The sequence below is a fragment of the Kogia breviceps genome, chromosome 2 (genome assembly GCF_026419965.1).
Source record: "Kogia breviceps isolate mKogBre1 chromosome 2, mKogBre1 haplotype 1, whole genome shotgun sequence".
Taxonomy (NCBI): domain Eukaryota; kingdom Metazoa; phylum Chordata; class Mammalia; order Artiodactyla; family Physeteridae; genus Kogia; species Kogia breviceps.
The window spans coordinates 106,264,576-106,284,996 of record NC_081311.1 but is presented as its reverse complement, the minus strand read 5'-3'; the positions used below and the strand labels follow the sequence as shown (position 1 = coordinate 106,284,996).

Genomic DNA, 20,421 nt, shown 5'->3' with positions numbered 1-20,421 from the left:
GTAAGAGTTGAAAGAATAAGCCTACCTCTTGGGAGTTGTAATGAGGACTTAATGAGTTAATATTTATAAAATGTTTCGAACACTTGCCTGGCACACAATAAGCACCACATAACTGTCTGTTACATAGATAAATAAAAAATAAAACCTTTGGAAAATGCTCTCATCCTTCCTAGAGAAATCTCTCCCTGAGTGATGCAAAGCTTTACCGTTTTATCCAAAGGGTCATGAGATCATTCTCCTCCGGGGGCTGCAGTCCCACAGTCAGCATGACCCACAGCCTATCGCTGACACATCTTTAGCTGGCGTGGACAGCAGGAGTCCGCCACCAGCTCTGCTCTTACACTGAATCTAAAGCACTGACCCCTTCTGCAGAGCTCTGAAGATTGCCAGAGGATAGTCACACAGACAGGGGCAATGGTGCCATTCGGGGGCTGTATTCACTGCAAAGAAACCACTCCTCAGATAAATGATATCAATCTCCCCCATCTCCAGACTCTTTGCCCAGAGCCTGAATTACCAGCAAAGGAGTCCACGTGTAAAAACAGCATTTAACTCTTCCCAGAAATTGTCATTGGCCAGACGCAGAGGCCCTGACCCTCCAGTTTGGGTTAACTCAGGGTTTCTCAACTTTGACACAACTGACACTTGGGACCAGATAATTCTTTGCCGAGGGTGGGCGGCAGGGGATGGGGGAGGCTGTCCTATGCATTTAAGGTGTTTGGCAGCATCCCTGGACTCCAGCCACTAAATGACAGTAGCAATCCCCCCACGTGACAATCAGAAATGTCTCCAGACTGCACCCCATTTGAGAATCACTGAATTAAGCACACTCCCCCAACCCCTGTCCTCCCCGTTGCCCTTCTGTGGAGATGTCCAGAGTGAATCTGGACAGAAGGGTAATGGGAGAGGGAATGAAGTGTGAGAACACAGTCACTAAACTGGCATTCTGTGTGACTTCCATGGTGGCACTGCTACAGATACGATGGGAAGTACAATAAGGGAAGGTGGGGGTGGACAGCAGCCTAGCCCATGCTGCAGGTCTCTTAAGGGCTGGTAACCTTTTTCGTTAAAAGGTAACAGGACTACTGGACAGAGTCCCCCAACCCACGATTTTTGGTGATAGTCACTGATGGCAGACACCTTAGGTAGAATACAAAGTTGTCACATCAGTGTTAAGAAGACATTCTTCCTTGATTCTTAAAATACAGTCCATCAATAAATGTGACTATCTCTTGTTGATCCCCCCTACAGAGATGGACCTTTTGTGACTGTGACATGGTACGAATAAAGCAATTCATGATGATGATACAATGTTGATGGTCACCATCACCGCTACTGACCCAATTCTACTGCTGCTGCTGCTATCACTAAGGTTGCTGCTGCTACCCCTCCTCCACCAACACCAGCAGCAGCACTACTTATTGAGCCCTATGTGTCAGCTACTGTCCTAAGCACTTTACATGGATTAACCCACTTGATCCTGCCAAGACAATATGAGAAACGTGTTGTCATTCCCATCTCCATTTTACAAACAAGTAAACCACAGTAGAGAGAGGTTAACTAGTTTGTCCCACGTGTCTGCAGATCCAGTGTCCAAACCCAGATAATCGGGTTCCAGACCCAACAGCTCTTACCCACTATGCTACAATGCCTCTCGAGGACCACTATGGACCTGCCAGCCAGCAAGCATCTCTGACCTGCTACTTCTGAACACGCTTAGCAGGGATTAACTCCTGAGCTTCTGCCACGTGTTTCTGTTAAACCATATTCCAGCCACCCTCCAGACTCGCGATACCACTGTGCCGTGAGCAGCTCCAACACTACAACGTAATGAAGAACTGATCTTTCTATATCACCTCCCTTAAAATGAAAGTGGAATATAAGTCTATCAAAACCTTGGCCTCTCTAGACACTTTACGTGGGTAGGCATGTTTTCTCTCCCAATGTGGGGAAAAAAAAAAAAGTTCATTTTCAACTCAAGCAGCTATTTGAGTCACAATTTCAAGGCATTCCAACACAACATAAAAGATACTGTGTCAATAAAACACACAATTGTTTTGGCACAGTGCCTGACACAGTACTCAGTAAGTGTGTGTTACCAAAATGAATAAGTGAATGAAAGAATGAACCAACAACTAAATGAACTACATTTAGTCTTCCCACAAAGAAGGCTAAATAAACTATACCTCTCTAGGTGATGAAATTGTTTCTCATCTTTGTATTTCACAGCTAAACCTGCTGTAAATTGTTAAGAGTTTTATTGCAATTTTAAACTAATGCCAGAGTATTTTTGTATATTTTCATCTTAATGTTAACCCATATATTTGATAAGACTGAACACCCAAGAATAATTTATATATAGTTTAGAAATGAAGAAATGAAGGTGAGGGGCTTCACTGGTGGTGCAGTGGTTGAGAGTCCGCCTGCCGATGCAGGGGACACGGGTTCCTGCCCCGGTCCGGGAGGATCCCACATGCCGCGGAGCGGCTGGGCCCGTGAGCCATGGCCGCTGAGCCTGTCCGTCCGGAGCCTGTGCTCCGCAATGGGAGAGGCCACAACAGTGAGAGGCCCGCGTACAGCAAAAAATAAATAAATAAACAAACAAAAAATAAGTGAAGGTGAAAACATTCCTCCAAATTCTAGTATAATATTTTCATATTTATCATTGTGTTTTATAGTTATTACAGCCATAAACTGTATCCTCAGCAGGATTACAATTCCCAATTACTAACGGGCTTTAAAAATTTTGTTTGTGCTTCAAAGCCTCAGTAATAAAAATTTAATCTCAACATTACTACTGCAATTCTGCATTCCGAAAACTTACTGTACGTGATAAAGATGAGATCAAAGTAGGTGAAAACATGTAAAATGTCGCTCTGAGGAAAGGAAGCTTTTCGTTTCTATCATGCCAAGAGTTCTCTGATAAAGGGTGAGATCAACAAAATCTCAGAACAGGTGCTCTGGCAGCTTCTGTACATTTTCATTTCCTGAAAGCCATGACATTAAGGACAAGAGGGGCTGGAAGACGCTGCCACATCCTTGAGGCAGGACAGTCAAGGAGATATCACTGCCAGCTACATCTTCCCCCGTAGCTGGAGTCCAAGGAGATGAAATATCAGCAGAAAAGGGGTCCTGCTGATGGAAAAAGATCTGTCAGTTTATAAGTCTATCAGTTAAAACTGTGAGACTGGGTGGTAAACCCTGATTGCCCAGATCAGCAAGTCAAGTGAGAAAGGCCAGTGCTTGAGGCCAGTGCCTCAAGGCTGGTCCCACCCCATTCCCCTGGGACATGCTTCCCAAAGCAGTGGTTCTCCAGCCTGCTGTCCATCAGGCTTGGCTGTGGAGTCAGAGGTACCAGGTCCCATCCTCAAGCCGCTCAATCGGAATGCAGAACCTGCATGTCAAGGATTCTGGGCACACACAATCAAGAATTACATTTAAGATGCAGCCGCCATGATTCACTGGCACAGAACCAACTGGGCAATAAGCAAGGACTTACAGCGGAACTGCCAGAGATCATTTACATCTGTGCTTGTTCCTAATGCAAATCCTTCTCTACCATGGCTGTGTTTCCCCGCCCCCCAGTCCAGAGCAGTGCTCGAACAGCAGGACCACAGAGCAGATTCACTTGCTGCTCCAGAGAAGCCAGCAAAAGACAGGCTGCTAATGAGAAAGGAAGGTGCTAATGAAAAAAGAATTAACCCCAACCTCTCATTCCCACTGACTGCCAGGAATGTCAAGTTTCATCAGTTACATGTTTGAAAATTAATTTTAAAGTGACCTTTCCACAGAAAGATAATACGCTTAGAGTAATGACCAAAATACAGTCCATTCATTATGTACAAGGACATTCAAGACAGTGTTAGTTATAAAAGAGAACAATGCTATTTATTATAGATAAGCAGTGGACACTCCCCAAATACCCTACACAAAAAGGTTACATTATATGGTGTCCATCTATTCCTAAAATGGAATACATCACTAGATTGGAGGCCAGGGAGGGCAGAGAGCAGGTCTGTTCTGTCAACTCTGTTTACTGCACAAGCTACTGACCTCAGGAGCTCAATAAATGTTTATTGAATGGTTGGATGAAAAAGGAAAAGTGTATGGCCATTAAAAATATATGTAATGGACAGGGAAATAAAACAAAGATGAGTTCAAAAAGCTCTATGTAAAATAGTCCAGTTTTTAAAAATAAGCATACACACACATATATCTGCATTTAAATACAGGATGGAGAGAAATCAAATTTATCTGGTTTGGGGGTAAAGAATATTTTATCTCTTATTCTTTATTTGTAAGAATGCAAAGCTGGGCTTGGGATCATCTCTGCCCTTGTGCGTTTTATGGACAGTATCTTTTATCGTGTGTTGAACAGCTTTGAAACAGTAACTCAAACAGCTGCTGGAATTGAAAATGAATTTTTTTTTCCTTTCACATGGGGAGAAAAAAGAAGCCAGCCCAGGAAAAGTGCCTGGAGGGTCCCAGGTTTTTGACAGCCTCATATTCCAGAAGCTCTGAATTTTCTATAAATGTTCACATCACTCTGACAATCACAAAGGCATGAAATGCTACCTGAAAATGCAATCAGTACTGTGTATTCTACCCTCGGAACTCAAGGATACTGGCCACAGGTACCCTGATGTCCCCTCCCCCCTCTCAAGAAGCATCTCAGTCACTGACCCTCACTGCCTCATCTCAGCTGGGTTCTTCAAGCTCCCCGGTGGACAACTCACCGGCCCCTAAACTCACAAATATGCCCTTCCCCCTGCAGCTGTCACAGTCTGTCCAGGTCACAAAGGGAACAATCATCACCCAGCGAAAGTGCAGCTCAGAGGCTCGGTATCACTGACTTCCGTGCTCTCCTGGTTATCTGTATGGAATTAAGCTTTGACTTGAACTTGTACCTAGAAGTAAACGCTATTCCTGTGCTGGGGGAAGGGTAGAAGTTCATGGAACTTCTAGGCAGCAGAAGCTGAGAAAGAATCCTATCTAGGGCTGTGGAGGATAGTTAACTGCTTTACGGAATTTGTAAACATCCAGAATGGAGTTCTTGGGCTGTCCTCTCCATTTTCCTAACACTTCGCCAGCTGCATGGAATAGGACTCAAGCCAACTTAGCCCTCTGTGTAGAAAAGGACTCAGGCTCTGAAAGGTCAAGTCCACTGTCACCCGTAGTCCCCACTGACTCCAGGGCATCTTCCCTGTTGGGAAAGGACAGCCGTCGCACAGCTCTCCCTGCTCACCACCCACACCAGAAACTGTGCCCCAATGGTGCCCACTTCAGAGATGACGTGAGCTCGGCCATGCCCCACTTATCCCACACCACAAAGGAAAAAGCTTTATCTTTCCAACAGGAGAACAATGACAATCACATGTCCCGTTTCTATGATGACAAAGTCACTCTGTGGAGCTAACACACCTTTGGAAAGGGATCCAGGGAAGAGCCAAACAGCACCTCCCTCGAGTTCAGACCAGCAGGTCTCAACCCTGGTTGGGGTGGAGTCCAGCATCCATGATGTCACAGCAGCCCAGGGGATTCTGGTGGACAAGCCTTGGGCATCTTGTTTAATTAGCAGTGGGTGGCAAGCCAGCCTTCCTCCAGTCCACAGCTTATTTCTTCTCCTGTCTGGTCAGGCCCCGTCCCCTGTCAACCCTAAAAACAGCTATATAAACAGGTTCCTGAAGCCCTGTGTTCAAATGAATAAACAATGTCAACTCTACATGGACAATTCTTGTTAGGTGGTAACTACTGATGGTCCATGTAGGCCAGGGTTAGCGATAACTCACAATAACGAAGGCATGTTACTAACCTAAGTGCTTTGATAAGCTCGGTCCCATGCAGTCCTATGAGGTCTACAAGCCTATGATATTATATCCTCTACTGGACAAAAGAGGAGGCAGTCTTTTAAAACATCAGTGACTTGCCCAAGGTCACACATCTAGTAAGGAGACCTTCCACAAGCCACAACTAAACACACTCCAGCCGCTTTCCAGAAGAAACAATGGTTCCCACGTCAGGATCGTGGGAAAGAATCTGTGAAATTCATAATCGCTACTCGGAGCCACCTGACACCAAGTCCATAGGGAATCTCTTCTTGTTTCCTGTCTCACTAAAAACATTACTGTGTTACTGTGATTTTCTTTTTGGTTTTTTTGGCCGCACCCCTTGGCTTGCAGGATCTTAGTTCCCCGACCAGGGATCGAACCTGAGCCCCTCGCAGTGGAAGTACACAGCCCTAACCACTGGACCGCCAGGGAGTTCCCACTGTGATTTTCAAATTAGCCTCAGCTGTAACTGTACTAGACAGAGTCAGGGTGGAGGGGACACTGCTGCTATTCACTCATGGTTCCTACTATGTGCCAGGCACGTGCTAAGGCCCTGGGGCACAGCAGGGAACAAGAGAGACAGGACTCCCTGCTCTCTGGGGGCTTACATTCTACTGGGGGAGAGAGATGATAAAGACAGTGACTGTGTCATGATAGGTAGTTTAAGTGTCCTGAAGAATGAGAATGACGTAGGGGTGTGGCCCTACTTTTGATAGGGACCTGAAGGAAAGGAGGGAGGGATCTCTCTGGAGGAAGGACATGCAGGTGGAGGGAACAGCAAATGCAGAGCTCAGAGGCAGGTAGATGCCCAGCCACCATTCAAAAGCTGGTCCCAGAAGACAGCTGCACTGCCAGGCAGCATGAGAAGGGTGGACAGCGCTCTTCAGGGTGGCCGTGAGCTCTGCCCAAGCAGTTCTGGCAGAAAGTGCACCAGCACACCGCTGGGAAGGGGAGGAGCTACAGGGAAGATGAGGGACCCACTTCAGGGCAGGACTCTGAGGCAAATCCCTTTACACCTGTATCCCCTCCCCCCACCAGGACTGGAAGCAGTGGTGTGGTGTGCAAGGAAAGGGCTTGAGGACAAAGGATGTATAAGCGAGAGCCTCCAGTTCCCCCTGGAGACCCAGATTCTGATTGCACTCCTGTCTCAAACACACCCGAGGTCCTCCTCAGACATCCAAACTGGGCTGGGCGTGCCCGTGAACTTGGCCTGGCTCTGATGGCGATGCTGGGTGGGGGTCTTCCTACCACAGGATCACTGGAAAAGCCTCAAGCCCCAAAGAGGCCCGTTTTTAGGTCCAAGCTCTTGAAAGCAGAGAGCCCTTTCCGGAATCACACCAGCCACGTCATTGTAGGGTAACCAAGTAACCTCCTGAGACACACCAAAGAAAGGGCCCAGCTCTTTTTTCCCCCGTTTTGCTCCAAGAACAGTGCATTTCCCTCAAGGGCAGAGAATTTCTGCTTCGGCGATGGTGGTTTTCCACATCACGCGGCCCTCCAAAAAACAGTCCCTTGATCACATTTGGAGGAACAGAGGCAAAAAGAAAAAATTTAAACAACAATAAACCTTCACAGGCTTATCCAATGTAAGTGTTTTCTTCTTTTTCATAGGAGAGGTGGAATGAAACACATGAACAAGCTCTTGTCCGACTCTCAGATGGTTACCTAGGTCTGCAACACAGGATGGGGGCTACACTTTTGGAGCAGCCTCAGGCAGCCACGCCAGCATCACAGTGAGGAGTCCCCCACTGGCTTTTTTTTTTTTTTTTTTTTTGCGGTATGTGGGCCTCTCACTGTTGTGGCCTCTCCCGTTGCGGAGCACAGGCTCCGGACGGACAGGCTCAGCGGCCATGGCTCACGGGCCCAGCCGCTCCGCGGCATGTGGGATCCTCCCGGACCGAGGCACGAACCCGTGTTCCCTGCATCGGCAGGCAGACTCCCAACCACTGTGCCACCAGGGAAGCCCCCCCCACCACTGGCTTTTAAACCAACTTTTGAACAAACCCTAAGCGGTGTTTATGTCTTGGCAATGGACATCGCCAGGCTGACAAGGGCCACAGAAGCCCAAAGCTGCTACCGCTCCACTGCCCCCTCGCCAGCAACCAAAAACTCCCCCCTGGTTCTCCACCCCTATGTCCTTAAGGAAACAGAAAAACTTCCTTCCTCTTGACCTCCCTGTGGAGGTGACAGTGGACAACAGGTCAGGGTCATGGCCGGCGCCAGCCAGGGGCCATCCAGGCCAGGCTCCCTTGCAAGAGCATTCTCTTCCTCATCCCCTCCCCCTCTTCCATCACACTGAGACCACAGCCTTCAGGGCCTCGGTACCCATGCCCTCTTCCTGATCCTCCCACATCAGCACCGGCCATACAGCCCTATGCTCACCTTGTTCTAGCTGCAGCAGCCTCCGCTCTGCTCTTGGAGTGCGCATGAGGCCTTAGGACCTGGCACAAACCCTGCTTTACCTCAACCCCCCGCCTCCCAACCCACCCGGCGGCTCCTCAGCATCATTTGGGCTAAAACACATCTCCTGGGCTTCCCTGCTGGCACAGCAGTTAAGAATCTGCCTGCCAATGCAGGGGACATGGGTTCGAGCCCTGGTCCAGGAGGATCCCACATGCCGCAGAGCAACTAAACCCGTGCGCCACAACTACTGAGCCTGTGCCCTAGAGCCTGTGAGCCACAACTACTGAGCCTGTGCCCTAGAGCCTGTAAGCCACAACTACTGAGCCTGCGCTCTAGAGCCCACAAGCCACAACTACTGTGCACGCAAGCCACAACTACTGAGCCTGCGCTCTAGAGCCCACAAGCCACAACTACTGTGCACGTGAGCCACAACTACTGAGCCTGCGCTCTAGAGCCCACGAGCCACAACTACTGAGCCCACATGCCACAACTACTGAGCCCACACGCCTAGAGCCCGTGTTCCGCAACAAGAGAAGCCACTGCAATGAGAAGCCCACGCACCGCAACGAAGAGTAGCCCCCACTTGCCACAACTAGAGTAAAGCTCATGTGCAGAAACAAAGACCCGATGCAGCCAAAAATAAATAAAATAAAAGACACCTCCTGGGAGAGGCCTTCTTTGACCTTCTCCTCCAAAGTAGCTCCTCAAGTACTTTTTAAAAAAATCCCATCTCCCTGTGTCATTTTTCTTCCTGGAATTTACTGCTATCTGTCATTCTCTTGTTTATTATTTCTCCCCCCAAATGAGTTCAGCCTCTGTGAGAGCAGGGACCCTGTCAGTCTTTTCCCAGCTGTGCACACAAAGCATCGACAGTGTTGCCCACGGCACAGACACTGCCCAAAGTGCCAGGCTGGAAGGATAAGAGCCAATGCCGGGGACAGTCTAGGCCCAAGGAGTTCAGGGAACCAGGAGACGGGAGGTAAGGCAGAGCAGGTGTAGAGACCTGGAGGCCAAGGGGGAACCAGGCAGCAGGTAAACGGAATATTGGTGGGGGGCTGGCAGAGAAGCTGAGGGCTCATAGCTACTTCAGCCTGATCTGGTGCCCAGTCCAGAGCAGAGTGTCCCAGCGCCCAGAGAATCAAGTAGGTGAGAAAAGTCAAGGTTAATAAGGTGTGGTTGTACCTCTGGGTGGGGGAGGGGTGTCTCTCATCACCCTAGATTTCTATTCCTGCTACTCTGAGAACACAAGTGGACCAGGCCTGGCCTGTGAGATAAGAGGTGATCACTGGGCATCAGAATTTGGGTCAGGCCATTGGAGATAGAGATCAATTCACCTCAGAAACAAGCACAGCATTGACTGGGCGAGTGACACCATTCGTGACGCAACTCCCGAGAAATCACAGACAGGCATGGCCCTGCCACGCGGGCCTGGGAGATGCAGTGGAGGCTGAGCTACAGACGGCTCTGGCTGCACATGCTCCTCTCCGCAGTGATAGAGAAGCACCCAGAAACGCCCTCCACACCCCAGGAATGAATGCTGCGACTGTTTCACACAGGCTGCCCGGGGTGTCTTCCAGGCACTACTGCTGAATGGCCATATCCTAAAAGAAAGTCAGAAGTCTCTCTTCAAATCACCAGAACGAGGATGGAGGAGGGGGGGATACCATTCGAAAGTTCTTCTACTCTTGTTTAAGGACTAGTCAAACAAACAACAAACAGCAACTGCATGTCAGAGATTGACAAACATTTTTGGCAAAGGACCAGACAGTAAACATCTTAGGCTTTGCACTCTCTGCAGCAACTACTCAGCTCTGGGATACTACCACAAAAGTAGCCACAGACAACACATAAACAATGGGGTGCTGGGTTCCAGACCCATATGAAAACAGGAGGCTCTGGCCCAAGGCCATGGGAGTCCTGGGAAATTGTTGAGTCAAGGAGGGACACGATCGCACGAGTGTTTTAGAATGAACTATGGAGACTACTGAAAGATGGAGTCAGCACACTTTAGGTGTCATGTGAAATAAACACTGGTACTGTCACGTTTCTCTGTTATTACAGTTGTTATAAACAAATGGCAGTGTTTGTGTTTCAATGAAACTTTATTTACACAGACAGGCAGAGCTCCAAATATGACCCACAGGTCACGGTTTGCTGAACACTTCTGCTCTAGCATCTCAAGTCAGGAATTTTAATCTAAAATCAGCTACTACGATTCTTCAAACACCTGCCACAGCTACTTAAGACAAATTTGTAGCACATTCAGAGCCTCTGATTATACCAATATGGGATGGGAGAAGGAAGAGGTTTTTATGGTGGGGTCTATTAACTGGATTCATTCAAACCAGACACAGGTCCCAGCCACAGAGGGTTAGCTCTTCACTGTTCCAGAGCAGACATCCAGGCAAGTGCTCTGTGGATGGGCTGCATCCGTGGCAGAAAAAGAGACTGCAAACCAATGGCTCACACATCCTCGTCCCCACTCCACCAGCCCAGCTAAACCACCGAACATCCGGCAGTCTCCATACCTCCACCTGACACATAACAGCACCCACCGGAGCTGCCTGGCAATTGACATGCCCACAACTGCTAGTGATGGAATCCAGGGGAAGCACACATCATCAGAATGGCTCTCCAGCTTTCCAGGACTGGCTCTGGACTATACCACCTGGCTCAATCCCAGCTGTTGATACCAAGAGCTGAGAACCAGGGAGAACTAGCCTGGCAAATTTTAAACAATAAAATCCAGATATCTGCTTAAGGACTTCCATAAGAAGATGCTGTTAGATGGGGTTTGCTGTTTCCAGTCTTCCTGCAGTGGTTCTCCAAGGTGGGGAGGAGGGAAATTTTGCCCCCCAAGCCCGGAGACATTTTTGATGCTACTGGCATCGAGTGGGTAGAGACACCAGAAATGCTGCTAAACATCCGACAAGGTACAAGCAGTCCCCCACACATAGAATTACCCGGCTCCAAACACCAATAGTGCTGAGATGAGAACCTACGTCTGGGTAAGATTTCATCGCGTGATGATCCCCAAACCTCAAGCACTAATGCACAGTCCAATTAAATTCCCGAAACTCAGATCCAAAGACCACTTTGATTGGCATGTCAAGTTGACTATATGAAAGAGAAAAATACATTAGACTTGCCGATGGGGCCGTTTGGTTGTTTCTTTGCTGTTTTTGAGAAGAATTATTTTGCTAAGGTTCGTCTGTAAATAGAGGAAGTTGAAATAAATTTCTGTAGTTTCTTTGAGCTCTAAAGTCCTATGATTACAAGCATATACAGTGGTTGATATTCTAACAGACTACTCTGGGATTTTTGATATCTTTCTAAAAAACATACTGCCTCGGTCAGGCTGAAAAGCTAACACCAGATCATTGCTCTTTAGGGCGTGGAGGAAACCCACCCTATGAGATGCTTAGCAGTACACAAGAAATAAAACTGGTCGAAAACAACTAGAAACAATAAAGTCTATACATTTACCATTCATGTGGCTTCTTCCTTCCCACGGTAAAGGTTTGAGAGAGACCGAGATAAACCTAAGGAGGAAGTTACTACAGGACTAGACCTCTTTCTCTCCAAATGTGTAATGTGGAATGCACTGAACCAGGAACTAAAAAACAGCATCTGTTTTACTTGTGACATTTACTTGTAACCCCACTGGTAACACCAACGATGACAATTTGCTTTGTCTTTTTCTGGCAGTTTACGTATGACATTTGGGAATTATTACAGAAGATCGAAGTCAATGAGTAATTTAAAACGCACCCTCTGAAAAACTACCTAGCTGTTTCTCAAGGTCAGCTCTCAAAGAAGTCTCATTTTTTGATCCATTAGATCGAAAAAGGTGACATTTTATTTAGGCATGTTAAAAACCAGTGCCTACAAATCTTGAAGGAATAGATTAAAAGCAGACTGTGTGATCATTCAAATAGTAGGCACTGAAAAAGAATGTCCACGTTGTATGTTAAAAGCAACCTTTTCAAAAAGAAAAGCAACCATTTCCTCCTTACCAAAAAAAAAAGTATATAATTTTTATATCTATATATTTATAAAATTAATTAATTATATATATATAATTTTAAAAATAACCAAGTTTCCTGGATCCTTTTGAAAAGAAAGGAACATTGAGCATGATTTCCTTTGTTTAAATTCAAGCTTCAACCTGTGGCTACACATTTTCAAGAATCATCATTTGACCTCTACATACTTCAAAGACCTTGAATGGGTCACAAAGTAGAACATCGAACTTTCCCACCTTGCCTTACTCCACTCTTCTATCTGATTTATAGTATACCTCAGATCTCAAACCGTGAGGCCACTGAAGTCTCCCTTCAATGACCAGAACTGTCACTGCACAGTAACCAAGGTCATCTTCTGAGGATCAAGTCCACGCCAATACTCGGTGACCACAGGAGGGCTGGGACTTGGGATTCTCCAAAATACAGTCTGATCCAAATTTCATTTGCAATTTTCGTTTTGTATTTGTGTGTGTATGTTTTTGTAAATATTTTATTGACACAAACATATATATACATGTTTGTGTGTATATATACATTATGTGTGTATACACATATATATCAGAAAGATATACACTGAAATGTTAATTGTGATTATTTTCTACAGTAGTAGATTTATGTGATTTTCCTTTTTCTTCTTTTTTTTTTTGCTTGTCTACAGCTTCCAACTTTTCTATATTAAGCCTAACTTTTGCTGAAAGAAGAATAAGTAATACTCCATATGTGTATTTTTTTTCACTCAACCTCATTTCAAAACGGATTTCAAGCACCTGACAAAAAAAGCAACGAGTACAAAAAGATTTCTTTCAAAGCGAGGGCAACCAGAGACAAGAGCAAGACACAACAGCGGTAAACTCTGAGGAAGGCAAAGGCTTCTGAGTTTCTTGGCGTCCGTAGAACATTCTTCCCCACCCTCCTTACCTCACCCCCACCAGTCCTAATTAAGGTTTGTTTAGGGAAAGATAATGAGAAGATTTTTCTACATGCCCTGATCATCCCCCCAGATGAGATCATGCAGTCCAGCAATGTGTCCAGGGAGGAGGAGGCAGCTGCAAATACAACTGAAAGAGCACTAGCTGGGAAGCCCCACTGCTCCTGGCGCTAAGTGTCAGCGTGTACAAGAGGTCAGAATCTCCCAAAGGGCGTAGCTTTAACTTTCTAAAAGTGTCCCTCTGTGTGCAGCTTATTGCCATGAAGGTAGTGGCGAGGGATATACTCAATCCATGACCGAGTCTGAGAGCCTCTGGGGTCCCTTGGAGGCAAAGCCACACTCGACGGAGGAGCCCTGGCAGCGCAGTGCTTACCGTAAGCTGTCATGACCCCCGCGTAGGGCCCATCCACCACATTTCTGTTTTCTTCTGCCAGCGCCTTGATGTACCTCTTGCTGAGGTCCAGGATCTGTTCCCGAAGCATGGAGCTGCTCTCGGGCTGAGTTCTCTGCTGGATGGTAAAATGCAAGAGCATCATACCCCAAATAAAGCCAAAAGTCACGAGGAAAAAGCCCAGCTTCTGAGAGGACAGCTTCCATGGAGTAAAGAGAGCCATTGCTCTCTGGCAACTTCACCTGCCCTGGGCTCTTACAGTGTGCAAAGGAGACACAAGTTCATGGCGTAGGCTGGGCTTGTGGGTTTTCTTCGTCTCACTCGGGCTCCTGCGTCAGCTGATTTCCTTTCCTCGTTTCCATCCTGCTGTGAAGAAGGGAGACAGTTAGCAGAGTCGTTGTGGCAAAACGCAGTGAAATAAACTAGAGCCTTGTTTTCACCCAAATAGCTCTAAAATGTGAACTTCCTTTTTTCTTAATCCGCCAGCTCCCTATCTTATGTTACGATTCAGGATCTGTAAACGGAGAGGGGAAATCTGGCTGGGTGATGAGAAAAGCTGTACAAATACGGAGGCGGGAAATGTGTGTCTGCACGTGTTCACAGGTGTAGCGGGGCTGTTCCAGTCTGGACCAAGTTCAAAACAGGAAGCTTGTTCTGCAAGGTGGGGAGGAGATGGAAGGATATTTCACTGAATGTCAGCAAAAACCCAAGTGGAGGGTGGAGTCTCATCACCACCAGGCACTTTTGTGCCTCTGAAACTTGAACTCACAAAGTCATCTTTATGCGCTCTAGCAAGGATGAGAGCCCGCGGCTGGAGAGGTGAGCCGGAAAGTGGATGCCCCTGGTGGGTAATCAGACAAGGAAAGGGGAGAGAGCCCTCCGTATTACTTAAGCACGGCCAGCTTTCAGTAGCAGTGTCCACCGCTGAGCTGAATGCCTCGGGGCCACCAGGTGGCCTCGCCCTAGGCACCAGCACAGAGAGGCTATGCCAGGGGTACCCAGCCGTCTTTCCGTGCTAGCTACCACGAGTGAAAGCTGCACCACATTCCTCACTTGCACACTTCAGCACAGGAAATGCGGGGCACACGATGGCCTGCTTTTTTGTGGTTCTCATTTTCACTCACACCATGGGACAAAGTGCAAGGTTAAAAGCCATCGTTTCAATACGAATGCAGCCAGATACTACCAGGTACCAGCACAGGCTGGACAACAGATGGTACCGTTTTTTAAGCAAAGGCTGAGCATGACCTCCTACAAGGGACTAACCCAGGATGTATTCAGAGTGTGCCTATGTTTCAGATCAAAGGATTCTTCTTCCTAAGCAGCCTAAGAAGAAATGACAACAGGATCCTGCGACAATTCGCTTTCAGCGTCTGCGATGCAGCGGATCTGTGTTGGTCTTTCTCTCTCACTCTTTTCCTTGCCTATCAGCAGAGTCATCAGTACCTGGTAGTCCCTCTACTAATAGTAAATGATAAATAAATTCTAGTTATGTCCCAGGCACTGTGATAGATGCTGTTTGTGCCTTAGTTCATTGAACTCTTGAAAGAGTCCTATACATATGGTAAGAACTATTAATATTATCATGTCTGTTGTTTTTCTTTGTTTTTGGTTTTTGTTTTTGTTTTTTTTTTTGCGTTACACGGGCCTCTCACTGTTGTGGCCTCTCCCATTGCGGAGTACAGGCTCCGGACGCGCAGGCTCAGCGGCCATGGCTCACGGGCCCAGCCGTTCCGCGGCATGTGGGATCCTCCCGGACCGGGGCACGAACCCGTGTCCCCTGCATTGGCAGGCGGACTCTCAACCACTGCACCACCAGGGAAGCCCCTGTTTTTGTTTTTTGTTGTTTGTTTGTTTGTTTGTTTTTTGTGGTACACGGGCCTCTGACTGTTGTGGCCTCTCCCATTGCGGAGCACAGGCTCCGGACGCGCAGGCTCAGTGGCCATGGCTCACGGGCTCAGCCACTCTGCAGCATGTGGGATCTTCCCGGACCGGGGCACGAACCCATGTCTCCTGCATCAGTAGGCGGACTCTCAACCACTGCGCCACCAGGGAAGCCCTATCATGTCTGTTTTATAGATGAAAAAACAAGGACACAGGGAGATTAACTTGGCAAAGGTCAGCCAGCTATGTGGCAAAGGAGGGATAATCTAGTGATAAGCCAGCCCAGGAGTCAGTAAACCACACCCTGCCTTTCTAGGCCATCCTTCCTCCCCAGTTTCTTTATGACCAAGAATGGTCTGTACATGCTTAAAGGGCTGTGAAAAGCAACAAAGAATATGTGACTGAAATCTTATGTAGCTCAAAAGCCTAGAACATTCACTCTTGGCCGTTAACAGAAAAAGTTTACCAACTGCTGAATTCTAGGCCAGTGGATCTCAAAGTGTGGTCCCTAACTCAGCACAGCAGGAGCATCAGTGAGAGATGCCAATCCTCAGGCCCCACCCCAGACCAACTGAATCAGTAACTGGCGGCGGGGGCGGGACGGGGTGTCCAGCATCCTGTGTTTCAGTCAGCCATCCAGGAGATTTTTTGTTGTTTTTTTGGCTGTGTTGGGTCTTCGTTGCTGCATGCGGGCTTTCTCTAGTTGCGGCGAGTGGGGGCTGCTCTTTGTCGCGGTGCGCGGGCTTCTCACTGAGGTGGCTTCTCTTGTTGAAGAGCAGGGGCTCTAGGCGCACGGGCTTCAGTAGCTGTGGCATATGGGCTCAGTAGTTGTGGCTCGCGGGCTCTAGGGCACAGGCTCAGTAGCTGTGGCACACAGGCTTAGCTGCTATGCGGCACGTGGGATCTTCCCGGATCAGGGCTCAAACCCACGTCCCCTGCATTGGCAGGTGGATTCTTAACCACTGCGCCACCAGGGAAGTCTGTCCAGGCGATTTTGATGACCACTCAAGTTTGAGAGGCCTGGATGCAGGCAGATGGATGCCGTCACGATGCCACACCACCGCACTGGCCATCAATGCGGCAGGAGCTCCCTCTAGGCCCCTCTTTATCACATAAGTTCCTCTGGCCCATCACTCTCCACTGTGATGGCACTGTGGCACTTCATTCAGCCCCTCTAACGTGAGTCAGATGAAAGTCACCTGACATCCACTCCTTCTACTAGGATACACTGAGCAAGGACCCACTTGTCATCAGGCCCTGGGGACTGAACTGGGAACAAGACAGGGCTCCCACCCTCAAGGGGCTGACGCTTTAGAAGCCACCCTTCTAACCGGTGCTGCCCTTAGTTCCCCAGGAAATGTCTGCACTTCCTTTTCGATAACCCACGCCAGTTAGCCGATGTCACCCCAGGACTGAAGGGATTTTCCGAGAGCAAGCAAACGAGGTGCTGTACCAAGAAAGACAGTCTCTGGTAATTTTCTTTTGCTATTTTAGGAGACAGCCGCACGTGCAGACAGGAATTACCTGTCAGCTTTCAGACAGGAAGCCCTGCTCCGCTTCCTCGATGAACCCCCCTGAAGGAGCTGCTCAAGGCTGCAAAGTTTAAGCAAAGGAAAGACCAGGCTCAAGAACTGAGCAAGGACCCAGTACAAGGTGGCACGCTTCTCTGCCTTGGCCTTGGGGACAGTCAGGACCACCCAAGTGGTGCATTTGCGGGGCAAAAGGATGGTCAAGAAACCCAGTCGTGGTTAAATTTTTCCAGCTCAGAGACATAAAAATTTGGAGTGAAAATCTCTAAGTTCAGAGCACAGTTCTGACTATTGAGGATCCAGCTTTTAAGTGACTACAGAACTGCCAGAAATATTCCTTTCTCCAATGGGATCCAGAGTTTGAAATAACAGCATCTATATCAGCACACACACACAGAATTAATTTGGAATCCATCTCTACAATTCCTACTAGAAAGAAAGAATTTTAAAAGACTTTTCAAAATCATCATTAGGGAGACATCCCTAACTGCAACAGTAACAGGACAATAATAGGACAGCATTCCATACCAGAGGGTGTTGGTGCCACGAAGGACTTAATGATAATTATCAGTCATGGCCATGATATTCATCAAGAGGCCACAGAACAATAGCCATCAAAATGTTGTCAGTCGGGCTAAAAATGTGCCTGCCTCCTGATCTCCTAACAAACAGCTGGATCCTCTCCCAAACTGGATTCAGTAAGGCACAAAAAGGGCTACACAGTATATCTCAAAAGGTCTTGCTGCCAACCAGAGCAGTGACAGGCCAGGGCCATGGCTTCATCTATCCCCCTCCAGAGAAAAGTTTGTACCCAGTCTGTTCCTAATATGGTAAGCTTCTAGATTCATCACGGACACTAATCACCCTAATATGCATCTCCTCTATTCTTGTACTTGTGAGCAGCGAGCACTTCCTCCCTTCCCATTCACTCCCCAACAAAATGTGATCAAAGATCTGTGGCAAGGAAATGCATCTTAATTTCAAAAATAAAATATATGAAAAGACATTCAACGTCATTAGCCACGAGGGAAACGCAAATCAGAAGCACAATGCAATACCAATTCCCATCCATCAGGATGGCTACAGTCAAAGAAGACAGATTAAGAGCAAGTGTTGGTGAGGATGCGGAGACATGAGCAGCCTATAGACCCTGTGGGTGGGACTGTACAATGGTGCAGCCGGTGTGGACAAGCGTCTGGCACTTCCTCAAATGATTAAACAGACAGTTATCATATCCACCCCTAGGAATTCTCCCGAAAGAAATAAAAGCACGTGTCCACACAAAAACTTATACATGAACGTTCACAGCAACATTATTCATAGGAGACAAAAAAATGAAACAACCCAAATGGTCATCAACTGACAAGTGGATGACCAAAATGGGGCAAAACCCATACAACGGAGTTCTATTCGCCCGTGAAAAGAAATGCAGCACTGATACATGCTACAACATGGACGGTCCCAGGAAACATCAAGCTAAGTGAAAAAAGGCAAAAAGGCAGTCACAAGACACCACGTAATGTATGATTCCACTGAAATGTCTCGAATAGGCACATCTCTAGAAGTAGAACTTACAAGAGTAGTTTCTTAGGGCTTGAGAGGATGGGGGAAAACTGGGAGGTGACAACTAAGGCCTGCCAGGTTTATTCTGGGTGGTAATGAAAATGTTCTACAATGGACGCACAATTCTGTGGATACTCTAAAAAAAAAAAAAAAAAAAAAAAAAAAACCAACACTGAATTATATACTTTAAATGGGAGAATTGGATGATATGTGAAACATATCTCAATAAAGCTGTTATGAAAAAAAAAAGCAAGCAAGCGAGCCCCACCTCCAAAGTTGGGGTAGGAGGAGAAGGTGAACTTGGAGACAGACAGATAAGCCTCGGGGGCGCACTGTGGCCCCAGCGGGGAGCCACCCTTCCCCCACTGCCCACAGCACAGCCAAGGTAAGGCTGTGCCCTTAACTAAGGGCTGACCACAGGCCCAGCACCAGAAGGAAATTACACAGAGAAATGTGCCACCCCGTTTACAAGACACAGCTGTCCTTCCCAGCTCCGGGCCACCCTCTGAGGCAAGACCTGCTTTGCCCGCCAGATGCCAATTTCTCAAACCACTTGAGGACGCTCTCAAAAACAGCCCCATACCAACGGGGTCAAAGCCAGACTTAGGAAGCAGTGAAGACGTTCCTTCAGAGGCCCATCCACCACCCTTGGAGGACCACTTCTTACATCAGGACCTGTGTCGCCAGAGGATGGATGAAGCTGGAAATGCCCGTCCCTTCAGGAACGATGTCAGCCCCAACCAGAGAGCTGTGATCTTTTCCTCACTGCCCACAGGATCTCGACACAGCTTGCTGGTCCCACATTCCCATGGGTAGCACTGCTTGAACTTAGTCATTCACACCCCTCTGCTGTCCTACCACAGACCACCCCTTCTTCCCACCTGTCTTTAGATGGTGGCTGTCAGGGCCGACCTCTCGCCTCACCCTCGGCAGCAACATTCAAGCAATCCTAACAGTGTTCGCAGCCGCCGCCGTGCGGTGCTCGCTCTCCAGCGCCAGCGCGCCGCCTAGTCTAGCTCGCCGAGTTCCAGCCGAAAGGGAAGAGGGTAAGGGAGGAGGTCTCTACACACCGTGGCTCCTAGAGAGCCGACTGCCCGCAAATCCACCAGCGGTAGAGCACCGAGGAGGCAACTGGGTACGAAAGCTGCTCGCAAGAGTGCGCCCTCCACCGGAGGGGTGAAGAAACCTCACCATTACAGGCCCTGCTGATTCGCAAACTCCCCTTCCCCCATCTGGTGCAGGAAGTTGCTCAGGACTTCAAAGCAGATCTGCGCTTCCAGAGTACAGCTCTTGGTGCTTTGCAGGAGGCAGGCCAGGCCTCCCTGGCTGGCCTTTCTGAAGACACCAACCTAGGAGCTATCCATGCCAAATGTGCGACAATTATGGCAAAAGACATCCAGCTAGCGCGCCACATACATGGAGAATGTGCTTAAGAATCCACTCTGGGAGACGGCTTAAAGATGGCGGAAGAGTAAGACGCGGAGATCTCCTTCCTCCTCACAGAGACATCAGAAATACATCTACACGTGGAGCTTCTCCTGTAGAGCACCCACCGAACGCTGGCAGAGGACCTCGGACCTCCAAAAAGGCAAGAAACTCCCCACATATCTGGGTAGGGCAAAAGAAAAAAGAATAAACAGGGACAAAAGAATAGGGACGGGACCTACGCCAGTGGGAGGGAGCCGAGAAGGAGGAAAGACTCCCACACACTAGAGGCCCCTTCGCGGGCGGAGACTGCGGGCGCCGGAGGGGGAAGCTCCGGAGCCGCGGAGGACAGCTCAGCCACAGGGGTGCGGAGGGCAAAGCGGAGAGATTCCCGCAGAGGATCGGTGCCGACCGGCGCTCACCAGCCCGAGAGGCTTGTCTGCTC

At 48.2% G+C, this 20,421-nt stretch overlaps 1 protein-coding gene and 1 pseudogene across 3 annotated transcripts in view; one reads left to right on the top strand and one right to left on the bottom strand.

Annotated features, from left to right (window-relative positions):
• Positions 1–20,421, bottom strand: part of MGAT5 (alpha-1,6-mannosylglycoprotein 6-beta-N-acetylglucosaminyltransferase) — a 389,028-nt gene that overhangs the window by 225,471 nt on the left and 143,136 nt on the right. For 2 of the 3 annotated variants that reach the window (XM_067025906.1, XM_067025908.1), the window contains one exon: positions 13,558–13,941. In XM_067025906.1, coding sequence (XP_066882007.1) covers positions 13,558–13,798 — 241 coding nt within the window. In that variant the 5' untranslated portion in view covers positions 13,799–13,941. The remainder of the gene's footprint in view (positions 1–13,557; positions 13,942–20,421) is intronic. The other variant, XM_067025907.1, reaches the window with a different exon arrangement.
• Positions 18,065–19,984, top strand: LOC131750374 (histone H3.3A-like; annotated as a pseudogene).